The 25,943-nt window shown below is 44.0% G+C and overlaps 3 protein-coding genes across 7 annotated transcripts in view; 2 read left to right on the top strand and 1 right to left on the bottom strand.

Annotated features, from left to right (window-relative positions):
* Positions 1-6,728, top strand: part of ccnc (cyclin C) — a 30,299-nt gene extending 23,571 nt beyond the window's left edge. The window contains exons 11-13 of one of the 4 annotated variants that reach the window (XM_078399702.1): positions 1,974-2,092; positions 4,395-4,476; positions 5,908-6,722. In XM_078399702.1, the coding sequence (XP_078255828.1) occupies positions 1,974-2,092; positions 4,395-4,449 (174 nt within the window). In that variant the 3' untranslated portion in view covers positions 4,450-4,476; positions 5,908-6,722. Of the gene's footprint in view, positions 1-1,973; positions 2,093-4,394 lie in introns of all 4 variants that reach the window. The other 3 variants (XM_078399704.1, XM_078399703.1, XM_078399701.1) reach the window with 3 other exon arrangements.
* A 1,188-nt stretch (positions 6,729-7,916) lies between these two features.
* Positions 7,917-23,130, bottom strand: tstd3 (thiosulfate sulfurtransferase like domain containing 3). The gene is made up of 4 exons (XM_078399705.1): positions 22,754-23,130; positions 16,908-17,087; positions 10,623-10,782; positions 7,917-9,555 (listed from the first exon to the last, which is right to left on the bottom strand). The coding sequence occupies exons 1-4, from the start codon at positions 22,848-22,850 to the stop codon at positions 9,498-9,500; spliced, it is 495 nt and encodes a 164-aa protein (XP_078255831.1). The 5' UTR covers positions 22,851-23,130; the 3' UTR covers positions 7,917-9,497.
* A 202-nt stretch (positions 23,131-23,332) lies between these two features.
* The window catches only part of usp45 (ubiquitin specific peptidase 45), a 109,719-nt gene continuing 107,108 nt past the window's right edge, over positions 23,333-25,943 (top strand). For both annotated transcript variants that reach the window (XM_078399700.1, XM_078399699.1), the window contains exon 1: positions 23,333-23,630. The gene's annotated coding sequence lies outside the window, so the exon portion shown is untranslated. The remainder of the gene's footprint in view (positions 23,631-25,943) is intronic.

The raw sequence follows: 25,943 nt of genomic DNA, 5'->3' as shown, positions 1-25,943 counted from the left end.
AGCAACTCAGTGGTAGATGTAAACGGTTTTTCTGATGGGAGGCTTGTGACCCATGGAATGTCTCGAGTCAATTCTGTGTCCACTGTGGTTTGGCTTGCAAATTGTTAGTGTATGTAACAATGTAATTAAAATAAATAAATTTGCAGATGACACCAAAATTGGAGGTATTGTGGACAGTGAGGAAGGATATCTTCATTTACAATAGGGTCTAGATCAGTAAGGAAGGAGGGCCAAGGAATACATATGGAATTTACCTCTGAGAAGTGTGATATGTTGTACTTTGGTACATCAACCTGGGCAGAACTTGCACAGTAAATGGTAGGGCCTTGCAGAGTGTTGTAGAACAGAGAGATGTGCGAGTACAGGTACATCGTTCTCCGAAAATGGCGAGTCAAGTGGACATTGTAGCGAAGAAGGCCTTTGTCATGCTTTCCTTTGTTGGGAAGGGTATTGAGTATAAACGTTGGCACATTATGAGGTGCCTGTACAGGTTATTGGTGAGAACACACGGAGTATTTTGTGCAATTCTAGAACATAGAACAGTACAACGCAGGAACAGGTCCTTCGGCCCACAATGTTTATGCTGAGCATGATGCCTAGCTGAACTGATCTCGTATGCCTGCACAAGATCCATATTCCTCTATTCTGGGCATTTCCATGTACCTATCCAAAAAGCCTCCTAAACACCACTTTCGTATCTGCTTCCGTTACACTCCCTGCCAGAGTCCCTATCACCCTCTCTTTTTAAACAAAACTTGCTCCGCACATCTCCATTAAACTTTCCCCCTCTCACTTATAGCAATGCCCTCTAGTGTTGGACATTTCCACCCTGTGGTAAAAGGATCCGACTGTTTACCCTTTCTATGCCTCTCATAATTTTATATACCGATCAAATCTCCCCTCAATGTTCAAGAGCAAAACAATTCAAGTCGATCCAACCACTGCCTGTAGCTGAAACCCTCAAATCCAGGCAGCATTCAGGTAAACCTCCTCTGCACCTTCCCCAAAGCTTCTGCATCTTTCCTGTAATGGGGCGACCAGAGGCCCATGCAATATTTTAAATGCGCCCTAACCAAAATCCTATAGAGCTGCATCACGACTTCCTGACTTTTGTACTCAAGACCCCGAGCAATGAAGGCAAGCATGCCATATGCCTTCTTTATCAACCTATCTACTTGTGTTGCCACCTTTAGTGAGCTATGAACTTGGATGCCACGATCCCTCTGCACATCAATGCCGTTAAGGGTCTTGCCATTAAATGTATACTCTCTCCTTGCATTGAACGTCCCAAAGTGGAACACCTTGCACATGCTCAGGTTAAACTCCATCTGCCATTTCTCTGCCCATTTCTGCAGTTGATCTATATCCCGCTGTATCTTCTGACAGCATTCCTCTGTCTGTAGCTCTTCCATTTTTGGTGTCGTCAGGAAACATACTCGCCAACCCATCTACATTTACATCTAGGTAATTTTCACATATAGCAGAGGGCCCAGCACAGATCCTTGCAGAGCTCCACTAGTTGCAGACTTCCAGCCAGAATATCTACCTTCCACCACAACACTCTGTCTTCTATGATTAACTTAGTTCCGATTCCATACAACCAAGTCATCGTGAATAGCGTACATCTTTATCTTCTGCATCAGTCTACCATGAGGCATCTTATCAAAGGCAATTGATAAATTGAATTGGAGGCCAATTCTCTGAATGCATTCAAGAGAGAGCTGGATAGAGCTCTTAAGGATAGCGGAGTCAGGGGATATGGGGAGAAGGCAGGAACGGGGTACTGATTGAGAATGATCAGCCATGATCACATTGAATGGCGGTGCTGGCTCGAAGGGCCGAATGGCCTACTCTTGCACCTATTGTCTATTGCATCTATAATCAAGGAAGTTTTTAAAAAAATTGTAGTACATGAGATATACTTGTTTTTCTATAAAATTAATTTTAATATTCTGGATCATTTGTGTGGGCAGATTCTTGAAATAATCAGGGTCATTCTGAAGCTGTATGATCTATGGAAGAATTTTGATGACCGAAAAGAAATGGCAGGAATCCTTAACAAGATGCCAAAACCAAAACCACCTCCAAACAGGTATTTCATTGAATGATGTCATTTGGGCCACCAGTGCATAATATCAGACATTTTATTGGCAAGGTTTAAACTCTGTATGAACTTGGATTATAAGGATTTACTCTCCAAAAAATAGCCGTGTTGGGACAATTATGGCATTTAAGAAAGTTTTGAATATTACTGTAAAGTGGAATGCTCGTAGGCTGTTGCTTGTAATACTTCAAATTGGGCTTGTAGTTGCAGCTGCTCATGGATGGCTTGATGTTTTGCTATGATATAAAAATCTGACTGGTAAAACTGGAGTTGGTGGGGATCAAGGTGCAAAGACTCCACTGGAGGGGATGATAGTTGATGTAAAAGAAGACAGCCTTATTGTTCTCATTGACTTTGGTTGTTGAAGATTAATCATAGTCCCAGAGGTTTATTGTAGATGTTCTGTAGGGTGTTGTGCTAGGCTAACATCTTCAATTACTTCAGGATAGTAGATATGTTTGCTAATGATACTGTTGCTCAGATAATGGGGTAGTCCATGTCTGCATGCAATGCAAGCTAGACAATTAGTATTGAACTTGTAAGTGGCCGTAATGTTTCACGCCACACCCCACCACTCTGGTGTACAGCCAGCATTGGATGCAACATTCTATCTGTGACTTTACCAGTGTTTTATATGGTTTATGTGTAAGCTATGTGCTTTGGTACTCTGTGTCTCCCCATGCTTTACTCAACCTTTCTCAATCCATGTTAATGCAGCTTTAAAGCAATAGATGGAAATAAACAGTGTGTCAGGAACAGATGAAGCAAACAAGTGTAAGAGTGCCCCTTCAGTTAATCCGAAGAAGGAGTATTAGTCGAAGAACAAAGTAGAAGACTATCCAAAGCATGCAACACTTGGAATAAATTAATGATTCAAACAGAAATAACTGGGTACAATCTAATAACCATTGGATGAATGTGGTTACCAAGTGGCCATATATAAGAGCTGGCATAGTCATGATGGGTCATATGGCTTCTTTTGGGGTTACACTGATTCTGAGATGTTAAATCGGAACTTTGTGGAATACACCACACTGCTGAATGGCAAAAACCAGACAGTACTAAAGAAGCTCAATTCCTACCATGGACATTGCTAGATTGCCAACTTATCTATTTACCCTGCTAAAGATTCACTCCCTCCAATAGTGCAGTGTGTCATCCGTACCACCTGCAAAATGCATTTTAGCATCTCCTGAAGGTAGACACAAAATGCTGGAGTAACTCAGTGGGTCAGGCAGCATCTCGGGAGAGAAGGAATGGGTAACGTTTCAGGTCTCGACCCGAAACGTCACCCATCCCTTCTCTTCCGAGATGCTGCCTGACCCGCTGAGTTACTCCACCATTTTGTATCTACCTTCAATTTAAACCAGCATCTGCAGTTATTTTTCCTCAGCATCTCATGAACTCTGTTTTGATACCATCTTCCAAACCTGTGACCTTTGCCACCCAGAAAGACATGGGAAATTGGTGCACAGGAATCCTTTAAATAGCACACAATAAAGACTTGCAAGTATATCTCTCAATGTTTTCATCATCAGAGTTAACATTCTAGAACTATACCCTAAACCTTGAGAGTGCTTGTAATAAGAAAGTATTTAGTGGTTCGAGAAAATAGTTCAACACCACTTACTGAAGGGCAATTATGCTTGGGTAAAAATATACATATTATTATACAAAGAAACACAGTTTGGAAGGATGGTGGAAGCGGGGTTGCTCAGTGAAACTTACTGAATAAGAATCAGCCTGGATAGAGTGGATGTACAGAGGATGTTTCCACTAGTGGAGAGTCTAGAATCAGAGGACGCAACCTCAGAATAAAAGGATGTACCTTTACAATGGAGGGATTTATTTAGCCAGAGGGTAGTGAATCTGTGGAATTCATTGCCATAGATGGTTATGGAGGCCAAGTCTTTGGGTATTTTTAAAACAGAGATTGACAGCTTCTTGATTAGTAAGAGTGTTAAAGGTTACGGGGAGAATGGGGTTGAGAGGGAAAGATGGTTCAACCATGATTGAATAGCGGATTGACTTGATTTGGCCAAATGGCCTATTTTCCCCCTATGACTGATGAACTTGTAATGCTGTGTACGATTAAACTGGAAGTTTAAAGAATAGTTGCATGAAATGCAATATCCTTGGATGATAACTGTACCACTGGTCCAGAAGTTGCTCAATTAATTATCTTGTTAAAATGTGGAGAAAGTTGGGAAGAGGGAAAATGGTGATGTTTTAATTTCAACGGGTGTTCTATTTTCACTTTTAATTTGTATTCTTTGCTTCCTTCTTGCAGTGAAGGAGAACAGGGGCCTAATGGTAGTCAAAATTCCACCTACAGTCAGTCCTAAGAAACTCAATTCCATGAAAGACTAAGAGTTGAGTGGATTTCAACTGTGATAGCCAAGGAAATTCCTTACACTTCATGAAGACTTCTGCTAGAAAAAAACAGTGGAGAGAAGATGCGTGAGATTGAGAATTGTTGCAGTTTTTCAGAATAAAAAAGCTTTTGGATACGAATACTCTGAACTCTAAGATCTGCTGCTGCAAAACAAATACTGAGTTTTATTTGTTTGTAGTTTTGGTCAAATGTTGAGAGAGGACATTTTATTCATTGTCTTGCTCGTGCTGCATTTTAGAATTATGTCTAATAAAATCTCCACCAGTGTAAATGATTTGTATAGATTTCCCAACTGAATTCTGAATTATAATCCAAAGAAAAATGGTTCAGTAATTGGCAGGGAAAAGGGGAATATTGTTCTAAGTGTCTTATATTTTCCTTGGGAGAAGACTTGTATCTTTTTTTTTTAATCAACAAAGTATTACTTGAGATAGACACAAAATGATGGCGTAACTATGCAGAACAGGCTACATCTCTGGACAGAAGGAATAGGTGACTTTTCGGGTCGAGACCCTTCTTCAGTCCGAGTTACTCCAGCATTTTGTGTCTAGGGTTTAAACTGGCATCTGCAGTTCCTTCCTACACAATACTTGAGATATATGGGATTAAAATAAAGATGAAATGGAACCTGTAAAGTTTGGAATAGAGATATTTCTATTGGGTTCAAAGTTTATATTTCCCACACAAGTTTCCTGATGCATTAGGGTTGACCCTTTTTATATTCAAAGCTCTGGTTTAAAACTTTTTTTTGCATTGCTTTTCGTTTTTAAAAAAATGTGCAGAATTATTTTTAAAGATGATCTTCAATTAGGTTACTTCTAGTTTGGTCGATGCAGAGGCCTACTGTAACACTTGTGATGCAACAACTAATATTTTGGCTTTGTCTGAGTACACAAAATGTATGGCAATAGTAAGGTTGAAAAATCTATGGCTATTATTTAAGAACTTGAAAGTGGTTATCTGACCTTCAAAACAAACTAAATGAACCAATGCTAAAAGGAGACCACCGGCTTTAAAAAAATAAATATCCTGACATGAACAAAGCATAAACATGCATACTCTGTATTTTTCTGTTCGTCTGTTTAAATTGTTTTCTTTTTGGGGGTGTTTTCCCTTTGCTGTTCTTAACATCACTATTTGGATTATACCAGTTTTTTTTAATTTGCCATCATTTGAGTGATTCGTATAAGTGCATCAAATTGTGTAATTGTGAAACTACTGCTGTCACCCCTGCATATGTGATTGCACTTAAAATGGTTAATTGGCTATATCTTTCATGTAGTCCAAAAAGCATCATGTTATTGCAACTCTTATTAGTTCCATTACAGAAAGGGGTATATTTGGGGTATTATTATATTGGTACCTCTTGAGCCATGCTAACATATTTTTAAAATATTTTGTGATGCAGGTAAAATTTTCTGAGAAAATAGGGGTGGAAACAATCAGGAGTCAGTCTGAAGAAGGGTTTCGACCCGAAACGTCACCCATTCCGTCTCTCCAGAGATGCTGCCTGTCCCGCTGAGTTACTCCAACTTTTTGTGTCTATCTTCAGTTTAAACCAGCATCTGTAGTTCCTTCTTCATGAGTCAGTGGAGACCATTATTATTGTGAAGAACAATCTCTACCACTGAAATTCCTAGAAAGCACCGTTACATGTTTTTATGCTATTAAAAGTGAATTGTGAAACTAACATGCATTAAAGTGGCAAACTGATCCATTTTCATTCCACAATTAATGGCAAATAGGTGGTTTTGTTTTCACACTATTCCCTTATCTATGCCTCAAACCAACAATCAGTGCTGTTTCATCAATTATCTGGCTGAAATGCCTCCATCTAAACGGTCTAAATCTTTACCCAGGCATGGCATATAAATTAATGACTACGACTGAGGGAGGTGCAGAGAGAGGTAGATAAATCAAATTAAGACTCAAACTGTTGGAGTAACTGAACGGGTTTGAGAGCATTGCTGTAGAAAATGGGTCGGGAGCCTTTTTAAGACTGGAACTTGATGACTTGAACGAGTAGCACGTTTTGCCATGGTTGTGGAGTTCTCACAGCGTCTACAGTTTCTGTCCTTAGCTGTGGTGGGTTAAATGATCATCAGAAAATGCCTTATAGTTAATTGCCGCTAGTTATAAAATTAAAAGATCAAGTTAATTGAACATATTGTGTCTGTTAACCATTTACACTAAACAAATTGAAATGCAAATTAAAGCATTCTCAAACTATTTTGATGTTTTAAAATTGTTATACCTTTGTCCAGCAGATGACAAATGTAAACATGTTCAAAATAAACCATTTCAATTGTTAGCAACAGATGGGTTTTTATACCTGTTGTATGCCTGTTCTCCATTTAAAAACAGTAATTACATTGCTGGTTGGGATGGGTGTGCTAAATTGGCTGTATGCTCAATCCCCTGAGATGGGAATTCTGTCAAATGAAGTGATTACTGGGAGGCAGAGGAAAAAACTGAAGATATGCTCAAAGTAAAGGGAATCCCTCAGCCATCACCACTCAAACTGGTAGAAGAGCTTCAAGTATGGCATTTCTTCAGGAGCAGACAGGTTGAGTGATAACAGTGGAAGACACTACCTTGTGTATACCTGCACTAAGGCCGTGGATCCCTCAGACCTTATCAGCCATTCCAATTTTGAAGTAAAAACAAGTTTTCCTTGGCCCATCCACCCTACTTTAAATTCCACAAAGGCTGGTTGAGTTGTCCCATCGCTTTCCTTAATTTTCCTTAATCTCTATCCTGAGACAGGTTAGTGACCGAAACCAGAAGCCCATTCTGTGATATTGGCATCAAACCAACTTTCCAGACTGGTCCCTATTTCCCTTGCTTTCTCTGTAAGCAAAAATTTATCTCGGCCGTGAATATTTTTAACTCTGACTCCAAGCTCTCGAGAATGGAACGGCAAAGACTCAAAATCCAATTGTCAAAATTCCTCTTAAAACATCTCTTATTTCTTTCTCACAAAGTGATCTCTCCTATTTATACATTTAACTCACTAAAGAAAACATCCTCTCAGCTTCTTTCCTGCCAAACCCCCTCAAGATCTTTCTTCAGTTTATAAACTTAAAACAGATTTCATCTGTTTAATCTTTTCTCAACAGGATAATGGCTAAACCAGACACACCCTCAATTCTACAAATTGGTCCCAGTTTCTTAATCTGCCTGGGCATTTCCAATTACCACATATTTTGCACACAACCAATCCATCATTTTTTTTTAAAAATCAGCTACCTTCTTGCTATATGTTGGGATTTAACAATGCCATGGAATATAGGGGAGGAAGAAAGAATGGCCTTCAAGGCACTCAAACAATATATTTATTAAAATTCAACTGCCAATTTTTTTATTGAATTGTAATTTGAGTATTAAAGGAATTTTACCAAAATTATAATTAATTATTGGTAATAAAACCTGGCCATAGAAAATATTATAATGACTGCTTCTGTGCAGCACTCAAATTCTAGTTTCAACTGATAAAAAAATCCTGCAAAGGCCAACATCGGAAAATCACTTATTTTTATGCAAACAAATCTTTGCGCTGATAATAAATATGACCTTTTAGAAGTTACACGTGGCTTTCAGACGTTACACTACTGGCTAATCTCATTTGTCCATTGGATATGCTGTCTGTCAGTTGGTACGAGAGTGTGATGATGTGAAAGAAAATGATGATTTGGCTGCAGAGGTAATTAAGGAAAGATAAATGTAAAAATAATATATCATTTTCTTGGTTCACAGGAAAGCCATCATGAAGCAATTATGATAAAACATTAAGTAAAACCTACATTCACAGTAAATAATTTCCAGGAATTTCAGTGACAAAAATATTCAAGTAGTTTGCTAACAGTGCTTTAAAACATAGGTGTAACATGTAAAAATTAACCCGCACTGCAAACAATGTGGTAATCATTAGGTTTATTAACTTGAATCAACTAGCTTTCACAAATAAAATGGCTTCAAATTCCTACTCAGCAGGAGAGAGACCATATGTGGAGCAGAAATAGAATTGATGTGGACCTTTCTTCGATGGATACTCCAGGTATCCGGAGAAAACCTGAGAATTGGAGAGATACGAACAAAATAACGCTGAAAGTACTCAGCCTATTTTTATTGTTATAAATAGGTTGTTTGGCCCATCAAGAATAATCTGATTCTCAGAATCCTCCCAATTTTCTCCCTGTTGTCCATTCTCTTTCGACTCTATCCTGATTCTCTTATCATCCATCTATGCAAAGGACAATTTGCAGTAGTTAATTCGTCAGAGGAGGGAAACCAGAGGATATAGGGAAGTAGGGAACCCACATGCAAAATTCTACAGTCAAGTGAAGAGTGAAACTTAGTCATATAACTGAGAAGGCAGCACTACCTTCAATGTCACTGTGAACAGCATGCAGCATCTGTGTAGAGAGAAATACTATCAACATTTCAAGCTAATCATTTTTCATTGGTTGTAACAAAAGGCCACTGACCGAAGATGTTAACTCCACAGATGCTAATATCTTCTTTCTGTCACCATTTATACTAACCAGTCTGCTGACTAGTTCTAGTTTATTTCAGTTTTCTCCATCCTGCAACATTTTGCTTTTACATTAGTATAGATGTGTGCTAAAATCAGCAAATGCTGTTTCATTCACCTTCCTTAGGTTTCAATTCCAAACAATACTCACTGACATTCATCAATTATGCCATCATTACTACTCTTGGTTAATTCTGTAAACTAACCAACTATGCACAATGCACAGAACAATATTGTTTTCTTAACAAAAGATAATAAATATCAAACGATACACTCAAATATTCAGTGTTAAAATGATCGGAAAAAAAAATCAATATTAAAAATGTATAAATGTAATTTTGCTGACCATGATTACTTTACAGCATATTTTAAACTAGTCAGACTATCTTTCATTTCTAGATTTATTTTTTTTATACACTTTGGGAATTCTTTCCACAAGAAGTGCCTGAAATAGCTCATCCTTTTTACTTGGCAAGTTCACGGTTTTCCCATTCTTCCCAACCACCGGGGAAATGTACAGCTCTGAAACACAAAACAGCAATCAGTTATTTAATCCCCTGCTACTATGCCATAAGAGAAAATCATTAATTCATGAATGGTATTTATTTGGCTGAATATAGCACCGCATCACATCAAAATTTAGGACCTTATATACCTCTAAAAGATCACCTCATCTACATCCTAAGGAATATGAGGGGAAGTGTTAGGGAATCACGAAATAGAGGATGGGGTTTAATGAATAAGTTTACTGGCCAACTCTGTACACATGCAAGGAATGTGCCTTGTTGCTCTGCTTGCAAGTAACAACACGAACATGCAGTAAACAATTAAGAATAAAGCATAAAACATTAAAACATTAAGAATACAACATTACAGTTTAAACATGGGAGTAAAATAAACCAGAGCAAAAAGAGACTACAGACTTTTGGTTATTGAGTAGCTACTACTCGCGGAAAAAAGCTGTATATACATCGACCCTCATAACAAATAACAGTTTTAGTAATATATAGATATAGATAGATGTTCTGGTTAATTGTATCAGCATGTATCTTTTGTGTGGCCTCTTTACCAATGACTCAAAATCCAATGGCTCCTTTTAAACCCAAACTACTAGTCACAGAATTATTTAAAACACTATTTTGCTTTTGACCTAGCTTAAGCATATAATGCCCCCCCCCCCCCCCTTTCAAGGATATTACTTAATAATGAATTCCAGGAATTTCCCAACAGCTAAGAAATGGCATGTAGTATCACAATGCTTGCCTCCTTCCTATCTTGGACAGTGGTTTTGTAAATTTTGGAGACAAGGAACTGCAGGTGCTAGTTTATACCAAAGATAGACACAGAGTGCTAGAATAACTCAGGGGGTTAGGCATCATCTCTGGAGTCTGAAGATTGGTCCCAATCCAAAACATCAACCACCCATTTTCTCCAGAGATGCTGCCTGACCCGTTGAGATACTCCAGCACTTTGCCTTGTAAATATTGTTCTGTAACAATCTATGAATTCAGTCCAATTCCAGCACTTTGATTGAGGTAAAACTAAACAAAAAAACCCCACAATTACTGAGTTGCTGGTACTGTACTCACCTATTGTACCCTAAAAATACAGCAGTATCTAAAGCTTTTTTGCTCCGGATTCCTGCCATACATGAAAATACAATTTTATCCAACGCCGCTGGCATTTGCCCATTGTATGCCTCCGTAAAACTTTTGGGATCCAAACGCAAGGCTTGTTCCACTTGGTCAACTTTAGGCAAATGAGATAAAAAGAGTAAACATTTCAACCAATATATCTGTAAAACAGCGATGATACTTTTGTTTTTAAAAATCACCACATATCGAAGACAATGTTTTGTTTCCTGCTTACCACTGACTACTTTCAAACAGATTGAATTTCATTACAAAAATAAGTAAAGGTAAGTGTTTCATATTTATTTATGTAAAGGTAGGGATGTAAAATTCCAGATATGAAACATTGTCAACACACCAAACATTGCAGGTAAAACCATGCATATTCCAAAGACGTAAAATATCAAAACAAGAAATGCAACTCTGCTATATTAAGTGGATGGAACTGTATTCAGAGGCATTGTCTATTACTTGCAGATTTTGCTGCAAACGGTAAGATCCTTTTCTTGCATATCCTATCAAGACCTCCGAGGATCTTTTGTTTCACTTGGAGGATATTCCGAGAAGGTTACACTATGTGTGTTTTTATCATTTTAAAATTTAAGATTCAATTGGGAATAAAATGATCGGAATCTTTGGACATCTCTCAATAATAGTTCCCTATGTGGCTTTGTAACATTATATTTGAAAATGTCAATCTGAAAGGCATTGAAATATTGCTCGCACTAAAATTTGCTAAGCACACTCAAATGCAGTTAAATCAATAAAATAATTGGGTTCTAATGAAAATCCCGAATCTATTCCTCAATGCTATGCTTAGAGAATTTGCTAATACACTACCATAAGCAATAGGCTGCTACAATATTTATTCTCATTTTTGCAGAAGACCATCTAAAATTATAGCCTTCCTATCTCCAAGCCACATGTCTTTTCCTGCTCTTGGTCTAATTTAAATCACATTGGCACAGTTTACCTTTGAAATGATGTGTGCTCTTCTCTTTCTGTTCTATCTATCATATCATATATATACAGCCGGAAACAGGCCTTTTCGGCCCTCCAAGTCCGTGCCGCCCAGTGATCCCCGTACATTAACACTATCCTACACCCACTAGGGACAATTTTTTTTAACATTTTACCCAGCCAATTAACCTACATACCTGTACGTCTTTGGAGTGTGGGAGGAAACCGAAGATCTCGGAGTAAACCCACGCAGGTCACGGGGAGAACGTACAAACTCCTTACAAACCCCTTGAAAACAATGCTTTAGATGTCATGCATCTTTTAAACTTCAAGGAGATTCTCATGGTGCTTTCCTTTCAAGACTGAACAATTCTAGCATTTTCGGTATTCCTCATGGAATCATATTTCTCATGTATTGTTTTCTACTATATCTCACTGGTCATGGCACATGTAACAGTTTCATACATATTCCTGTTTATGTTAATGAGTTGGTGTTCAATATAAGCAGGGAATGCTGGGTAATAAAAACGCACGTGATACCGGCAACTAATACGTGTCTAGTCCTTCATTCTACCATCCGGAATATAACAAAATTGGCGACGAGGATGGGATTCTATAGGATTTGAGACTGTTTTTTTTGTGTCGAGTTCCTCAAGCTAGTATAGCCTTTGTACAGCTAAGGTTTAGGTGAATTGTTACACCAGAACAGACAGGAAATAGGGGTTTTGAGTGGACTTTTCTCGTCCTTTTTAAAAAAAAGAGATGGACAAGATGGCGGTGTGCACGGGCTATATGGAAAGACCGAACATGTTCTTCATGGTAAACAACATAATGGAGATTAGCGGTGAAGGAGAGGTCGTGACTGAAACAAATAAGGCCGTTCTCGAACACATGAAGCTTAAAGCAGGAAACAAACAATCTGTGGGAAACAAGCGACAACACCAAAAAAGAGTTCACAACTTGGAGATGGACCCAGATGGAAATGAACTTCGGTTGTACACCATTTATGCAACCGACATCGATAAGCCTACAACCAGCCAAGGCAAGGATTTTCGAACTAAACTATTGATTAATAAACAGTTAATCGATATGTGTATTGACACGGCAGCAGATTATTCGGCATGAGCAAAGGCCTGTACGAAACAAAGTTCCCACAGACACCATTGTCTGAGAGTAAGGTCAAGCTGAGAACCTACTCGGGCGAAGTTTTGGAGACATGTGGACAAATGAACTGTAAAGTTCAGCATAATGGTCAGTCAGTAACACTGCCCATCATAGTAGCCATCTACAGAAATAAACCAACCCTCCTTGGAAAAGATTGGCTGAGTAGAATAAAGTTAGACTGGAAGAACATTTTCAGCGTTGATTTGTCCAAATCACGTCTTGAAAATGTCACAAGCAAACATGCAGAAAGTTTTGCCGACAGTTACACGGGAATAACGGGATATTCTGCACACATTCGACCTAAGCAAGATGTGAGACCTGTGTATTGTCGACCAAGACCTGTACCATATGCGCTAAAGCAACAAGTGGAGGAGGAACTCGACAGGTTGGAGCGGAATGGAGTACTCCTGAAGACGGACCAGAGCAACTGGGCAACCCAAGGTCGACAAAACTGTTTGATTGTGCGGTGACTACAAATTCACAATCAACCAAGCCGTTGACGACGAACAATATCCGTTGCCAACCTCGCAAGATCTGTACACAGAACTTAGCAGAGCAAGAGTCTTCACTGAACTGGATTTGTCTCACGTTTACACCCAACTCAACGTCAACAAGGAAAGTCAGCGGTACTTGACTATCAACACAGATAAGGGCTTGTATTCATATACAAAGCTGCCCTCTGGCCTGAAATCCTCTCCGAAAATCTTCCAGTCTGTCATGGACAAAATGTTGCAAGGCATTCCGCACTGTGTGTGCAACCAGGATGACCTACCGATATTCACAGAGGGCATGGAAGAACATCTGGAAATCCTCGAGCAAGTTCTCACACGACTGAACTGCCACAACGTCAAACAGCGAAAAAGTAAATGTGCATTTGCACAGTCAGAGGTGGTCTACCTTGGACTCAAAGTAGACCCCAACGGACTGTACCCTGTGAAGACGAAAGTTGAAGCAATAGTGAATGCTCCAAACAGTTCAACAGAGCTTTATTTGTCATTCGGTACCAAGGTACCGAACGAAACTACATAGCAGTCACACACAAAAAAAGAACACAAGACACATGACCCCAACACAAACGTCCATCACAGTGACTCCAAACACCCCCTCACTGTGATGGAGGCAACAAAACTTCCACTCTCTTCCCCACGCCCACGGACAGACAGCTCGTCCCGGACCGACCCGCACAGTCCCCGCAAGGGGATGGAAGTCCCCGCGGCCGAGTCGCACCGGGCGCTGAAACGTCTCGCGGCCGAGCCGGGTGACCGAGCCGTGCGCAGCTAAGTCCCGCGGCCGAGCCGCGCGATGTTAGGCCCCACGGCCGAGCCGAGCCGCGCCGGGCGATGTTAGGCCCCGCGGCCGAACCGCACCGGGCGATGGAAGGCCCCGCGGCCGAGCCGCACCGGGCGATGTTAAGTCCAGCGGCCGAGCCGCACCAGCGATGAAAAGTCCCGCGGCCGAGCCGCGCCGGGCGATGTTAGGCCCCGCGGCCGAGCCGCACCGGGCACTGTTAAGTCCAGCGGCCGAGCCGCACCAGCGATGTTAGGCCCCGCAGCCGAGCCGCACCGGGCACTGTTAAGTCCAGCGGCCGAGCCGCACCAGCAATGAAAAGTCCCGCGGCCGAGCCGTGCCGGGCGATGTTAGGCCCCGCGGCCGAGCCGCACCGGGCACTGTTAAGTCCAGCGGCCGAGCCGCACCAGCGATGTTAGGCCCCGCAGCCGAGCCGCACCGGGCACTGTTAAGTCCAGCGGCCGAGCCGCACCAGCGATGTTAGGCCCCGCGGCCGAGCCGCGCCGGGCGATGTTAGGCCCTGCGGCCGAGCCGCACCGGGCACTGTTAAGTCCAGCGGCCGAGCCGCACCAGCGATGTTAAGTCCAGCGGCCGAGCCGCGCGATGGAAGGCCCCGCGGCCGAGCCGCATCCCGCGCCGTGAGGAAGAGACCTAAAAGAGAAAGGTTTCCCCCACCCCCCCACCCAATTCTGCTGTCCCAGTATGACTACAAAGCCCAATAATGTGTCAGAGCTACGATCATTCCTTGGGATGGTACAGTTCTATGCACGATTCCTTCCAGATTTAACAATCGTGTTAAAGCCACTATATCATCTGCTACAAAAAGATGGGAAATGGATGTGGGGAAAGGAACAGTAGCGTGCATATGACATCTGCAAGAAAAACTTGACAAGTGACAAACTCCTTGTTCACTATGACATGACAAGCGAGATGAAACTTGCTTGTGATGCTTCAAGTTATGGTGTGGTGATCTGCCACGTAATGGATGACGGATAGGAAAAGCCTATTGCTTTTGAATCCCGCATCCTATCACCGAGTGAGCGCAATTATGCAGATAGAAAAGGAAGCACCCAGCATCGCGTTCGGAATCAAGAAATTCCACCAATTTCTTCTCGGCAGACCATTCACCCTAGTGACGGATCACATGCCGCTACTAGTGATACTTGGTCCCAAGTCAGCTATACCTTCCACGGTGGCATCAAGGATGCAGCGCTGGGCAATTCTGCTGTCCCAGTATGACTACAAGGTTGAGTACAGAAGCTCCAAGTGCAACACAGTTGCAGATGCGTTGTCCCGGTTGCCCCATGAGAACTCTGACATGGGAAGTGAGAATTCAATCTACACACTGCAAGTTGTAGATGAAGACTTTCCAGTGACTGCAACAGAAATTGCAGCAGAAACAGTGAAAGACACTGTGCTTTATGAGCAGACATTGAATGGTTAGACTGAAATCGATAGTGGATTGAACTCAGTTCTGAACTCAGAACTGAAGCCTTTCTATAATCGACGCCATGAATTATCATGTGAGCAGGGATGCATTAAGTGGGGTACCAGAGTGGTTGTACCAGTCTTTGAGAAACAAGATCATGGATGAACTTCATGCCAAACATCCTGGCATAGTAAGCATGAAGTCAATTGCCAGAGGTTTTGTGTATTGGCCTGGTATTGATAGTGACATCGAGTCACTGGTGAGCAAATGTAGCGTGTGCCAAAATTGCCAGAGTAAACCACCAAAAACACCACTGCAACTGGTCATGGCCAAGTAGACCTTTTCAGAGAGTTCATGTAGATTTTTGTGAAAAGGGTAATGATCACTTTCTGGTACGAGTAGATGGTAATTCCAAATGGATTGAGGTTAAGCATATGGGGTCAAGCACTACTGCTGAGTGTACCATAGATGAGTTGAGATAAATTTTTGCATGCCATGGTTTACCGGAAGAACTTGTTTCTGATAACGGGCCTCAGTTTTGTTCAGAACGGTTCAAAGAGTTCATGCAGTGGAATGGTGTAAAACACACATTTGTTCCCCCATACCATCCAGCCTCCAATGGGGTGGCAGAAAGGTCTGCTAGAGTTGTCAAAGATGCTCTCAAGAAACAGGTTTTGCAGGGTAGTTCAAAGCTCAGCATGAAACATCATTTGGCTAGTTTCTTGCTGAAGTACAGAACCACACAACACACAACGGGTTACTCACCTGCAGAACTGTTGATGAAGAGAAGGCCAAGAATACGCCTGTCTAGTTCAACCCAATTTGGCCTTGAGAGTTGAGCAAAAACAGTTAAGTCAAAAACGCCACTTTGACTCCCACAAAAAGGAGGGGAACTTCAAGTCAGATGAGAAAGTTCATGTTCTCAGTCCTCACAAGTCTAGTCGAGACAAATGAGATGATGGGAAAATTGTGGAAGTGTGTGGAACAAAAAGATACTTAGTTGAAGTTGGAGGTAAGATCAAAAGTGTTCATGTTGATCAAATGATTCCAGCCAAAGATGAACCAAAAATTGAGCATGAATTCCTAATCCGTGAGTATTTATCTGAAAGTGAGTTGGAAAAGACCACTGTGGTTGAAACACAAAATTCAGTTAGTACAGACAAAGAAACAGATTCCTCTGGTCAAAGTCAGTGTACTAAAACAGAGCCAAACAAGCCTACAGTTGAGTCAACACCTAAGCCCGTTACACCTGTTACTGTTAGAAATGATCAAACTTAAATAATTTGGCAACACATCCAGTATATTTTTTACAATTTCATGCATCTTTCAAATATTCACAATATATTTGTTATGCAAATTACAATATGCCAACAGATGGATCACACGCATAATGATATACTTACGTGGTATATTTATAGAGCCAGGAATTTGCCCATATTCCTTGAGCTCCCAGGGTTCTCGGACATCGATCAAAAATATTTGGTTTGATTTCAGCAGCTTTTGTAATTCTTGATAGGAGACGGTCTCAGAGAGAGCCACACAGACACTGGTGTAGGTTTTGGGTTGGCTTAGGGAAATGGGAGCTACGTAACAAAAATGAAGAAAGTGTTTCATAACTTTAAATTACATTTGTTATTTCATATGGTCGATTGCAAATGTGGCAATACAAACTTAGAAGTTTTGTCAATATCAGAGCTCACTTGATGACCAAAATACAATGAAAAACAGAACATTATATAAAAGAGCATTTGACAAAGATCTTGAATTTATAAATAATAATTAGGAAGGCAATTTTTATTGTAGGGCAATTGGTATACTGACAACAGTCAAATACTGTAACTTTAGAAAAGGGCTAGCAGAATCAAGGGGTATGGGGAGAAAACAGGAATGGGGTACTGATTGTGGATGATCTGAAGAAGGGTTCCAGCTCAAAACATCACCTGTCCATGTTCTCCCGGGTTGCTGCCTGACCTGCTGAGTTACTCTGGCACTTTGTGTCTTTCCTTAGGGCTTAATGAAAAAGGGCTTACTTATATTTTACAGTTCCTTTTTCTTGCTTTGGTATACAGGAGACCAATTCCAGTGGATCTGGTTAGATTTCAAAAGATATTCCTGCAAAGTCTTTAAGGTTATGGATACCAATGGTGGAGGAATTTAAATCAGCTCACTTAAATGCTGGAATTGGAAGACAATGGAGACAGAGAGTGTGGCCAGGCTGGATGAAGTTAAGGAGAAAAGGATGGCCAAGGGTTTGGCCTGACAATATAATATAGCGGAATCAGAGAGGGGGAGCAGTGAGAGAGGATGTTGCTGAACTCTCGTCGGAGAAAGGAGGAGAACCTCTTCAAAGTAGACATACATAGAGGAGATTTTGCAGTGGAACGGACAAAATGTGTAGGAAAGAAGTGCAGATGCTGGCTTAAATCGAAGGTAGACAAAATGCTGGAGTAACTCAGTGGGACAGGCAGCACAAAAACGTACCACTTTTACGGTATTTTCCAGGTAAGAACGTACCTTGTGTGTCAAGTGTATGCTGAAAGCTTGCTTTTCCCCCAGAACCCTTGAACGACTCCGTGCATCATGCCCTATGACTTTACGTGCAAGGGCTCGAAATGGACACACTGAACTTGTTTCTCTCGTTTATTATATTGTTTACAGAGTACTATGTTTACATATTCTGTTGTGCTGCTGCAAGTGAGAATTTCATTGTTCCACCTGGGACATATGACGATAAAACACTCTTTGACTCTTGTTTTGTAATCAATCCATTACGAAGTATTCGGTGAACCATAAAACATTTATTAAACCCATGCCGAGTGAGCAGCACACCTGTGCGTTCCTCGCCTCAGCTAACAGACTAACAGACGAACCAAACAAGCAACAAACTATGTCAGTGACTCCAGTCCTACCTAAATCCAGGACTGGATTCAAAAGTGGAATGTGTACCATGCATAGGATATGTGGTGAAGGTTATATAGACAGAGATAAATATGATTGATCTACATCCTTCCTCTTCAAGAAGCAAATCACAATTAAACAAACATATAGTGGAGTATATAGGGAAACACCAATATAGGCGGAGTGCACTTTATGTTGTGTACTGTGCGCCGAGAGCTGCAAGTGAGAAGACAGCTCACCGACAGTTCAAACACGGTCCTTGTACTAATCATTGTACTTCGGGTTCGACTTGCAGAGGCGGCCTGTGCGCGTACAGTACCAGCCGTCACCTTCCCTCACCGAGGATTGAATAGGAGAAGGGGGCGGCACAGCAGGTCTGGTCGGTGTTGAGGGTGAGGATGGAGACCTCGGCAGCAGCCGGGGAAGCGAAGCAGCAGGCGAGACACCTGGACCGGGGTCAGCAGGCAGTTGTTGGACCGTGGGGCAAGAACCGTTGGAACTAGAACCGTTGGGCCGTGGAGGAGACACAGTGGTGTAGTCAGGATAGTGTCGAGGCGGCACTGGCTCATTGACCGGACGAAGGTGTTGCCGGGTACGTCTGTAGGTGCCATCACCAACACGGACCAGTTAAGAGCACGGCTCTGGAGTAGGTCCTTGAATGACTCCCAGCCGGTCGTAGCCTTTTGCCGTTTGCAAGCGGACAACCTGGCCTTTGTTTAGTGGTGGAAGCGGTGTGCTAGACTTGTCATAGTATTTTTTCTGAGTGTCACGGCGTTGTTGGAGTTGTGTCTGGACCGCCAGAGGGGCACGGACCTGCGGTTGTAGCATCTGCTTAGCTGCAGGTAGCATGGTGCGAGTCTGCCTGGACATAAGGCGCTGGGCAGGGGAACCCAGAATCGAATCACGAGAGATGTTTCGTAAATTGAGCAGGTCGAGAGAGACGTCGGAACCGGCCCGATGGGATCGTTCCATCACTTGTTTGGCACTTCTCACCGCACGTTCGGCCAAACCGTTGGACTGCGGGTAGTCTGGGCTGCTGGTGATGTGGCGAAAATCCCAGCGTTTAGCAAAGTTTTTGAAGTGCTGGTGAGTGAATTGGCTGCCATGGTCAGAGAGAAGTTGGATGGGAGCCGCGTGGGCTGAAAAGAGGCGTGCCAACGTCTCATCAACCATGGCTGAGGTGGGACTGCGGAGTAGGTCGATCTCGAACCAACCAGAGTAGGAGTCAACTAGGACCAGGTACTGATTGCCATGCCACTCGAAAATGTCAGTTGCAACTGTAGACCACGGCAAGTCAGGTGTGGGGTGCGAGAGAAGGGCCTGTTTGGGATGGTGCGGCACCAAGCTGTCGCACACCGCACAGAACTCGACTCTCTCACGCACAAAGTCGGCCATTCCAGGCAACGCAAACATACTCCTTGCCCTCAGAACCGTTGCCTCCACATCGGGATGACCCCTGTGGATGGCATCAAAATCCTTGCTTTGCAGAGATGCAGGAACCACTGCCTTGTGTCCTTTCACCACGATGCCATCCTGAAGTACCAGTTCATCACGAAAAGGGTAGAAGCAGGGGTGGTAGTCAGTATTGCTTGTCTGGCCATCCATGTCGGATAACAGAGGAGAGTGCCTGTAGAGTGTCATCTGCAGCTGTTTGTGCTGCCAGATCGTCCAGACACGATGATGGGAGGTTGGAGACCATCATAACAACAAAATCAACATCGTTCGACAGGTGTTTCTCACAGGTGTTGTGCGGAGCCAGTGACAGTGTCAGCAAGGTGCATATCCTTTCCGCGTTTATGAATTAGCCTAATGTCGTGCTTTTGTAATGCCATCAACATACGTTGGAGGCGCGCTGGGGCGGCGTGTATGGGCTTTTTTAGAATGCTGAACAGCGGCAGGTGGTCAATTTCGACAGTGACAGGGTTTCCGAAACTGAAGTCATTGAATTTTGTGCAGGCAAAGACCACAGCCTGCAGTTCTTTCTCAATTTGCGCGTAGCGTTGTTCAGTATCCGTCATAGTGCGGGAGGCATAAGCGATGGGTCTGTGGCCCTTACCATCGTCCTGGAGACAGGCCGCTCCCAGTCCATATTGGGAGGCGTCGCAAGTTAAAGTGACAGGTAGCTTGACATTGAAGTAAGCGAGTGTTGGAACGCAGGACATCTGTTGCTTGAGAGCTTCAAACGTCCTCTGCTGGTGTTTGTGCCAGGATCAGGCTGTATCTTTGTGGGTCTGTTGCCTTAGCGGGGCAGAGAGTTCACTGAAGTTTGGGATGAACTTTCCCAGTTTACCATGCCAAGAAACCGTTGTAATGCAGATGCAGTCACGTCCGTGGGTACTGGTAGCTCGTTAATAGCCATGGTTTTCGAGGGGTCTGGTTTGAGACCCTCGCTGGTGAATACGTAACCTACATAGTTTACTTCGTTGACCCTGAACCTGCATTTCTGTGGGTTGAGTTTGAGGTTGATTTCCCTGGCATGGTCGAGAACCAGCTTCAAGTTTGCATCGTGCTTGCGAACGTTCTGTCCGGCGACTAGGATGTCAACTACAATGATGGCACATGGGTATCCGGCGAACAACTGCTCCATGGTGCGTTGGAAAACCTCACTGGCCGAGTTTATTCCAAATGGCAGGCGTAAAAATCTGTATCGTCTGAAGGGTGTGCCAAACGTGGTCAACATGGAGGATGCATGGTCTAGTGCAATCTGCCAGAAAGAGTTCTTTGCATCAAGAACTGAGAATACCATAGCTTTTCCCAGGTGTGCCGTGACTTCTTCCACCGAGCGCACTGGGTGGTGTGGGCGTCTAATGGCAGTGTTTAAATCCTTGGGGTTGATGCAAATTCGTATTTTGTCCTGTTTTTCTTGGTTGCTACAACCTTGGTCGAGACCAAGGCAGACGGATCATTGACAGGGGCAATCACACCCAGAGTTTCCATTCTGTTAAGTTTGTTCTGTACGCGGTCTCGCATGGCATGCGGGACCCGATGCGGGGCATGGACAACTGGCGTGACCTCTGGGTGAGTTACAATGGTGTACTTGTGGGGGAGTTTGCCAAGTTTGTTGTCAAAGATGTCTTGGTACTGTGGGAGGAATTGTTGAACAGGACCCTGGCTGGGGGTGAGCTGGTGTATGGGTTTGCCGAAGGTGACCAAACCCAGGTCATGGCAGACATCAATGCCCAGCAGAGGGGTCATGTTCCCACGGAAGATGAAAAAGTCCAGGTGGTAAACCCGTGAAGCCATATGACATTGCAGTTGTCTCTGGCACAGAAGGTAGTTGAGGCCAGTTCATTGGCTATATTTAAGAGGGAGTTAGATGTGGCCCTTTTTGCTAAAGGGATCAGGGGGTATGGAGAGAAGGCAGGTACAGGCTACTGAGCTGGATGATCAGCCATGATCATATTGAATGGCGGTGCAGGCTCGAAGGGCCGAATGGCCTACTCCTGCACCTATTTTCTGTTTCTATGTTTCCACTCTTCCGACCGGGTGGACCTCTCCTCCCCCAAATGGGAAGAGCTTGGCATTTGTTTTTCTAACAACCTTGGATTTTCGAACTCTCTGGAAAACTGACAAGGACAAAACATTACAGCGAGCCCCGGTGTCGATTTTAGCAATAATCTCAGTATTGTTGATCCGCAGCGTTGTTGTAGGATCCTCATGTTTGCATAACGGGTCTGATAAGGAATGAATGTTGAGACTGCAAGTCTGGTACAGAAACAATCCTTCTTGTAAGACGGTCCTGTAGAGCCTTGTGAGGAAATGTGGGCTGAATGACGTGGAGATTGCTTTGTCTCGACTTTATTCCCTTGAGAGCGGCAGTAACGAATAAAGTGGTTCTTTCTTTTACAATAGTGGCAGATTTTCCCGAAAGCGGGGCACATTGCACGAATCCCTGCACGGGAGCCACCACAATTGGTGCAGTGAGTGATGATATTGGTGGTACACATCCCACTTCTGACACCATGTTTTGTAATCAATCCATTACGAAGTATTCGGTGAACCATAAAACATTTATTAAACCCATGCCGAGTGAGCAGCACACCTGTGCGTTCCTCGCTTCAGCTAACAGACTAACCCAACAAGCAACAAACTAACATGTCAGTAACTCCAGTCCTACCTAAATCCTGGACTGGATTACAAAGTGGAATGTGTACCATGCATAGGATATGTGGTGAAGGTTATATAGACAGAGATGAATATGATTGATCTACAACTCTGGAGACGAGGTATCTTGAGATGTTGCCGTCCCGCTAAGTTACTCCAGCATTTTGGGTCTCTGACCTGCTTCCAGCACGTTCTCTGCATGGGTTTACACAATCAGTGAGGCTCTCAGGCCCCTTTCTTTACTCACCCCAACACCTCCTTTGCTGGCGGCACATTTCCACAGCCCATCCCCGGCTCACTGTCCGCAGTAGCAGCGCCGATATCAAGCCGACCACGCCAGCCATGACTCCCTGCAACCACTCACGTCCCGCCGGACCCGGACGAGCCCTGGCCCTGCCCCTCCCACTGGGGTAGGCCCAGACGAACCCTGCTCCTGCCCCTGCCCCACACCCCACTCGGACAGGGTCGGTCCGGACAAGCTCGACCACAAACTCGGCTCGGACAAGCTCGGATCCCCGCCCACACACACTCGGCTCGGATCGGCTCTCCCCACTCGGACAAGCTCGGACAGACTCGGCTCAGTTCGGCTCCGCCCGGCCGCGCTTCGGGAGCGGGCGGTGAGCGCATGCGCGGGCGAGTGGGACCGGCCTGGAGCTGAGAGTCGGAGCGGGCGGTGGGCGCATGCGTGGAGCCGGGCCGGCTTCTGCCACCTGACGGAGCGGGCGGTGGCCGCATGCGTGGAGCCGCAGGAGGGGCCGGCGTCTGCCACCTGACGGAGCGGGCGGTGGGCGCATGCGCGGGAGAGCGGAACCGGCCTGGAGCCAAGCATCATGTCCCCCTGACGGAGCAGGCGCATGCGCGGATCCGAGGGCCGGCGTGCTCCGGGCGGTCACATCCCAACTCCTGCGGGAAGGCGGAGAGGTCGTGGTCGAGGCCCAGGCCCTTTCCTTCCTGACTCCCCTCCCCGGGAACCGCGCTCTGCGACTCTTTTCCGGGAACCGCGCTCTGCGACTCTTTTCCGGGAACACGACATCTAGTCCCGAGGAAGCGAGCGGCGGCTGTGGTCCGGTGAATCTGTGCCCGGGCACCGACAGCAGGGTCAGGGGTCCCAACCCCTGCAGTGGGTGAGTGAGTCGCAAGGGTCTTGACCCGAAGCATCCCCCATTCCTTCTCTCCAGAGATGTTGCCTGTCCCGCTGAGTTACTTCAGCATTTTGTGTCTCTCTGCGCTTTCAACGCACTGTGCTGTCAGGCAGGCAGCAAAATACAACTGCACAATTTGAAGGCAAGATTGCGTATAAAACCTACGTGGTTTATTTAATCTGGACCATTTATCATGCTGAATTAAATCTAATTCTGATGAGATTTTTTTTTTAAATCAAGTTGCTCTGCCACCCTTATTTTGCATCCAGTCCATGGCCCTGTGTGTCCTCGTTCAAGTGGATACTATTACGTTCACTATCATTGCAACAGCCCCTTGTTTTAACGTCCACACTGACATATCGCTGTGAAGTTTTAGTTGCTCTGATGAAATGTTAACAAATTTGTGCAGTGACATGTTTCGTTTTCTGAATTTTATTCATTCACATGATGTGAACGTCATGTCCTCCCATTGGCCAATGTTAATTTCCTTCTCAAGTATGTTATTTCCTGGGCTATTTCAGAGGTTGGGTAGGAATAATTGAGTCCTGAGTCACAGATATTTTGGCAGACATGGAAGTTTTATTTCCTCAAAGGATATAAATGAATCCGGTGGATTTTTGACAGTGTAATAGGTATAATTTTTACCATTACTGAACTAGCTTTATAACCCAGTTAAAAGGGTTAATATCCTTCAGCAAATGACTGCGTGAGGGTGGACACTATCTCTGAATCACATTCCTAAATCCCTGGAATACTGATCTCACTAACTGATGTTTTTAAAAATCTCCCATGCTGCTCTTTTCAACTGCTCCTTTGCCAGAAAATGGCAGGATATTTTCACATTCCTTCCCTCTTAACTACCTAATTTACCTATCTACAGAGGGATTTATTCACAAAATGCTGGAGTAACTCAGCAGGTCAGGCAGCATCTCAGGAGAGAAGGAATGGGTGACGTTTATAACTGCAGATGCTGGTACAAATCGAAGGTATTCACAAAATGCTGGAGTAACTCAGCAGGTCAGGCAGCATCTCAGGAGAGAAGGAATGGGTGACGTTTATAACTGATCTTGACATCAACATCCATTTCAAGATCACTCTGACCACCTCCAACGGGTCTCCACTACTGGCCACATCTTCCCATCCCCTCCCCTTTCTGCGTTGCACAGAGACCATTCCCTCCGTAACTCCCTGGTCCACTCGTCTCTTCCTACCCAAACCACCCCATCCCTGGGCACTTTCCCCTGCAACCGCAGGAGATGCAACCCTTGTCCCTTTACCTCCCCCCTCAACTCCATCCAAGGACCCAAACAGTCTTTCCAGGTGAGACAGAGGTTCATCTGCACCTCCTCCAACCTCATCTATTGTATCTGCTGCTCTAGATGTCAACTTCTTTACATCGGCGAAACCAAATGCAGGCTCGGCGATCGTTTCGCTCAAAACCTTCGCTCAGTCCGCCTTAACCAACCTGATCTCCCAGTGGCTGAGCACTTCAACTCCCCCTCCCAGTCTGACCTTTCTGTCATGGGCCTCCTCCAGTGCCATCGTGAGGCCCACCGGAAATTGGAGGAACAGCACCTCATATTTCGCTTGGGCAGCTTGCAGCCCAGCGGTATGAACATTGACTTCTCCAACTTTAGATAGTTCCTCTGTCCCTCTCTTCCCCTCCCCCTTCCCAGTTCTCCCTCTATCTTCCTGTCTCCACCTATATCCTTCCTTTGTCCCGCCCCCCCTGACATCAGTCTGAAGAAGGGTCTCGACCCGAAACGTCACCCATTCCTTTTCTCCTGAGATGCTGCCTGACCTGCTGAATTACTCCAGCATTTTGTGATATCTTCGATTTGTACCAGCATCTGCAGTTATTTTCCTACAGTTATTTATCTTGTTACTAACCTTTTGTATATTGTTTAATATACGGCACGGTAGCGCAGCGGTAGAGTTGCTGCTTTACAGCGAATGCAGCGCCGGAGACTCAGGTTCGATCCTGACTACGGGTGCTGCACTGTAAGGAGTTTGTACGTTCTCCCCGTGACCTGCGTGGGTTTTCTCCGAGATCTTCGGTTTCCTCCCACACTCCAAAGACGTACAGGTATGTAGGTTAATTGGCTGGGTAAATGTAAAAATTGTCCCTAGTGGGTGTAGGATAGTGTTAATGTACGGGGATCGCTGGGCGGCACGGACTTGGTGGGCCGAAAAGGCCTGTTTCCGGCTGTATATATATGATATGATATGATAATACGTCTCTGGAGAAATTTCATGTGATTTTTGCTCGAACATAATCGATTTCTGATATATGCT

This window comes from Rhinoraja longicauda, chromosome 5, assembly GCF_053455715.1.
Source record: "Rhinoraja longicauda isolate Sanriku21f chromosome 5, sRhiLon1.1, whole genome shotgun sequence".
Lineage (NCBI taxonomy): Eukaryota > Metazoa > Chordata > Chondrichthyes > Rajiformes > Arhynchobatidae > Rhinoraja > Rhinoraja longicauda.
The sequence above is the reverse complement of the archived record's forward strand: the minus strand, read 5'-3'. Positions and strand labels throughout refer to the sequence as shown.

Bases quoted from the DNA above. Each gene is read 5' to 3' on its own strand.
- tstd3 (XM_078399705.1), bottom strand. From the start codon at position 22,850: ATGGCTGGCGTGGTCGGCTTGATATCGGCGCTGCTACTGCGGACAGTG. The intron at 17,088-22,753 runs GTGAGTAAAGAA...TTTGTTACGTAG, and splicing joins CCAGCAAAGGAGGTGTTGGG to CTCCCATTTCCCTAAGCCAA. The intron at 9,556-10,622 runs GTGAGTACAGTA...TTTGTGTTTCAG, and splicing joins GTATTTTTAGGGTACAATAG to AGCTGTACATTTCCCCGGTG.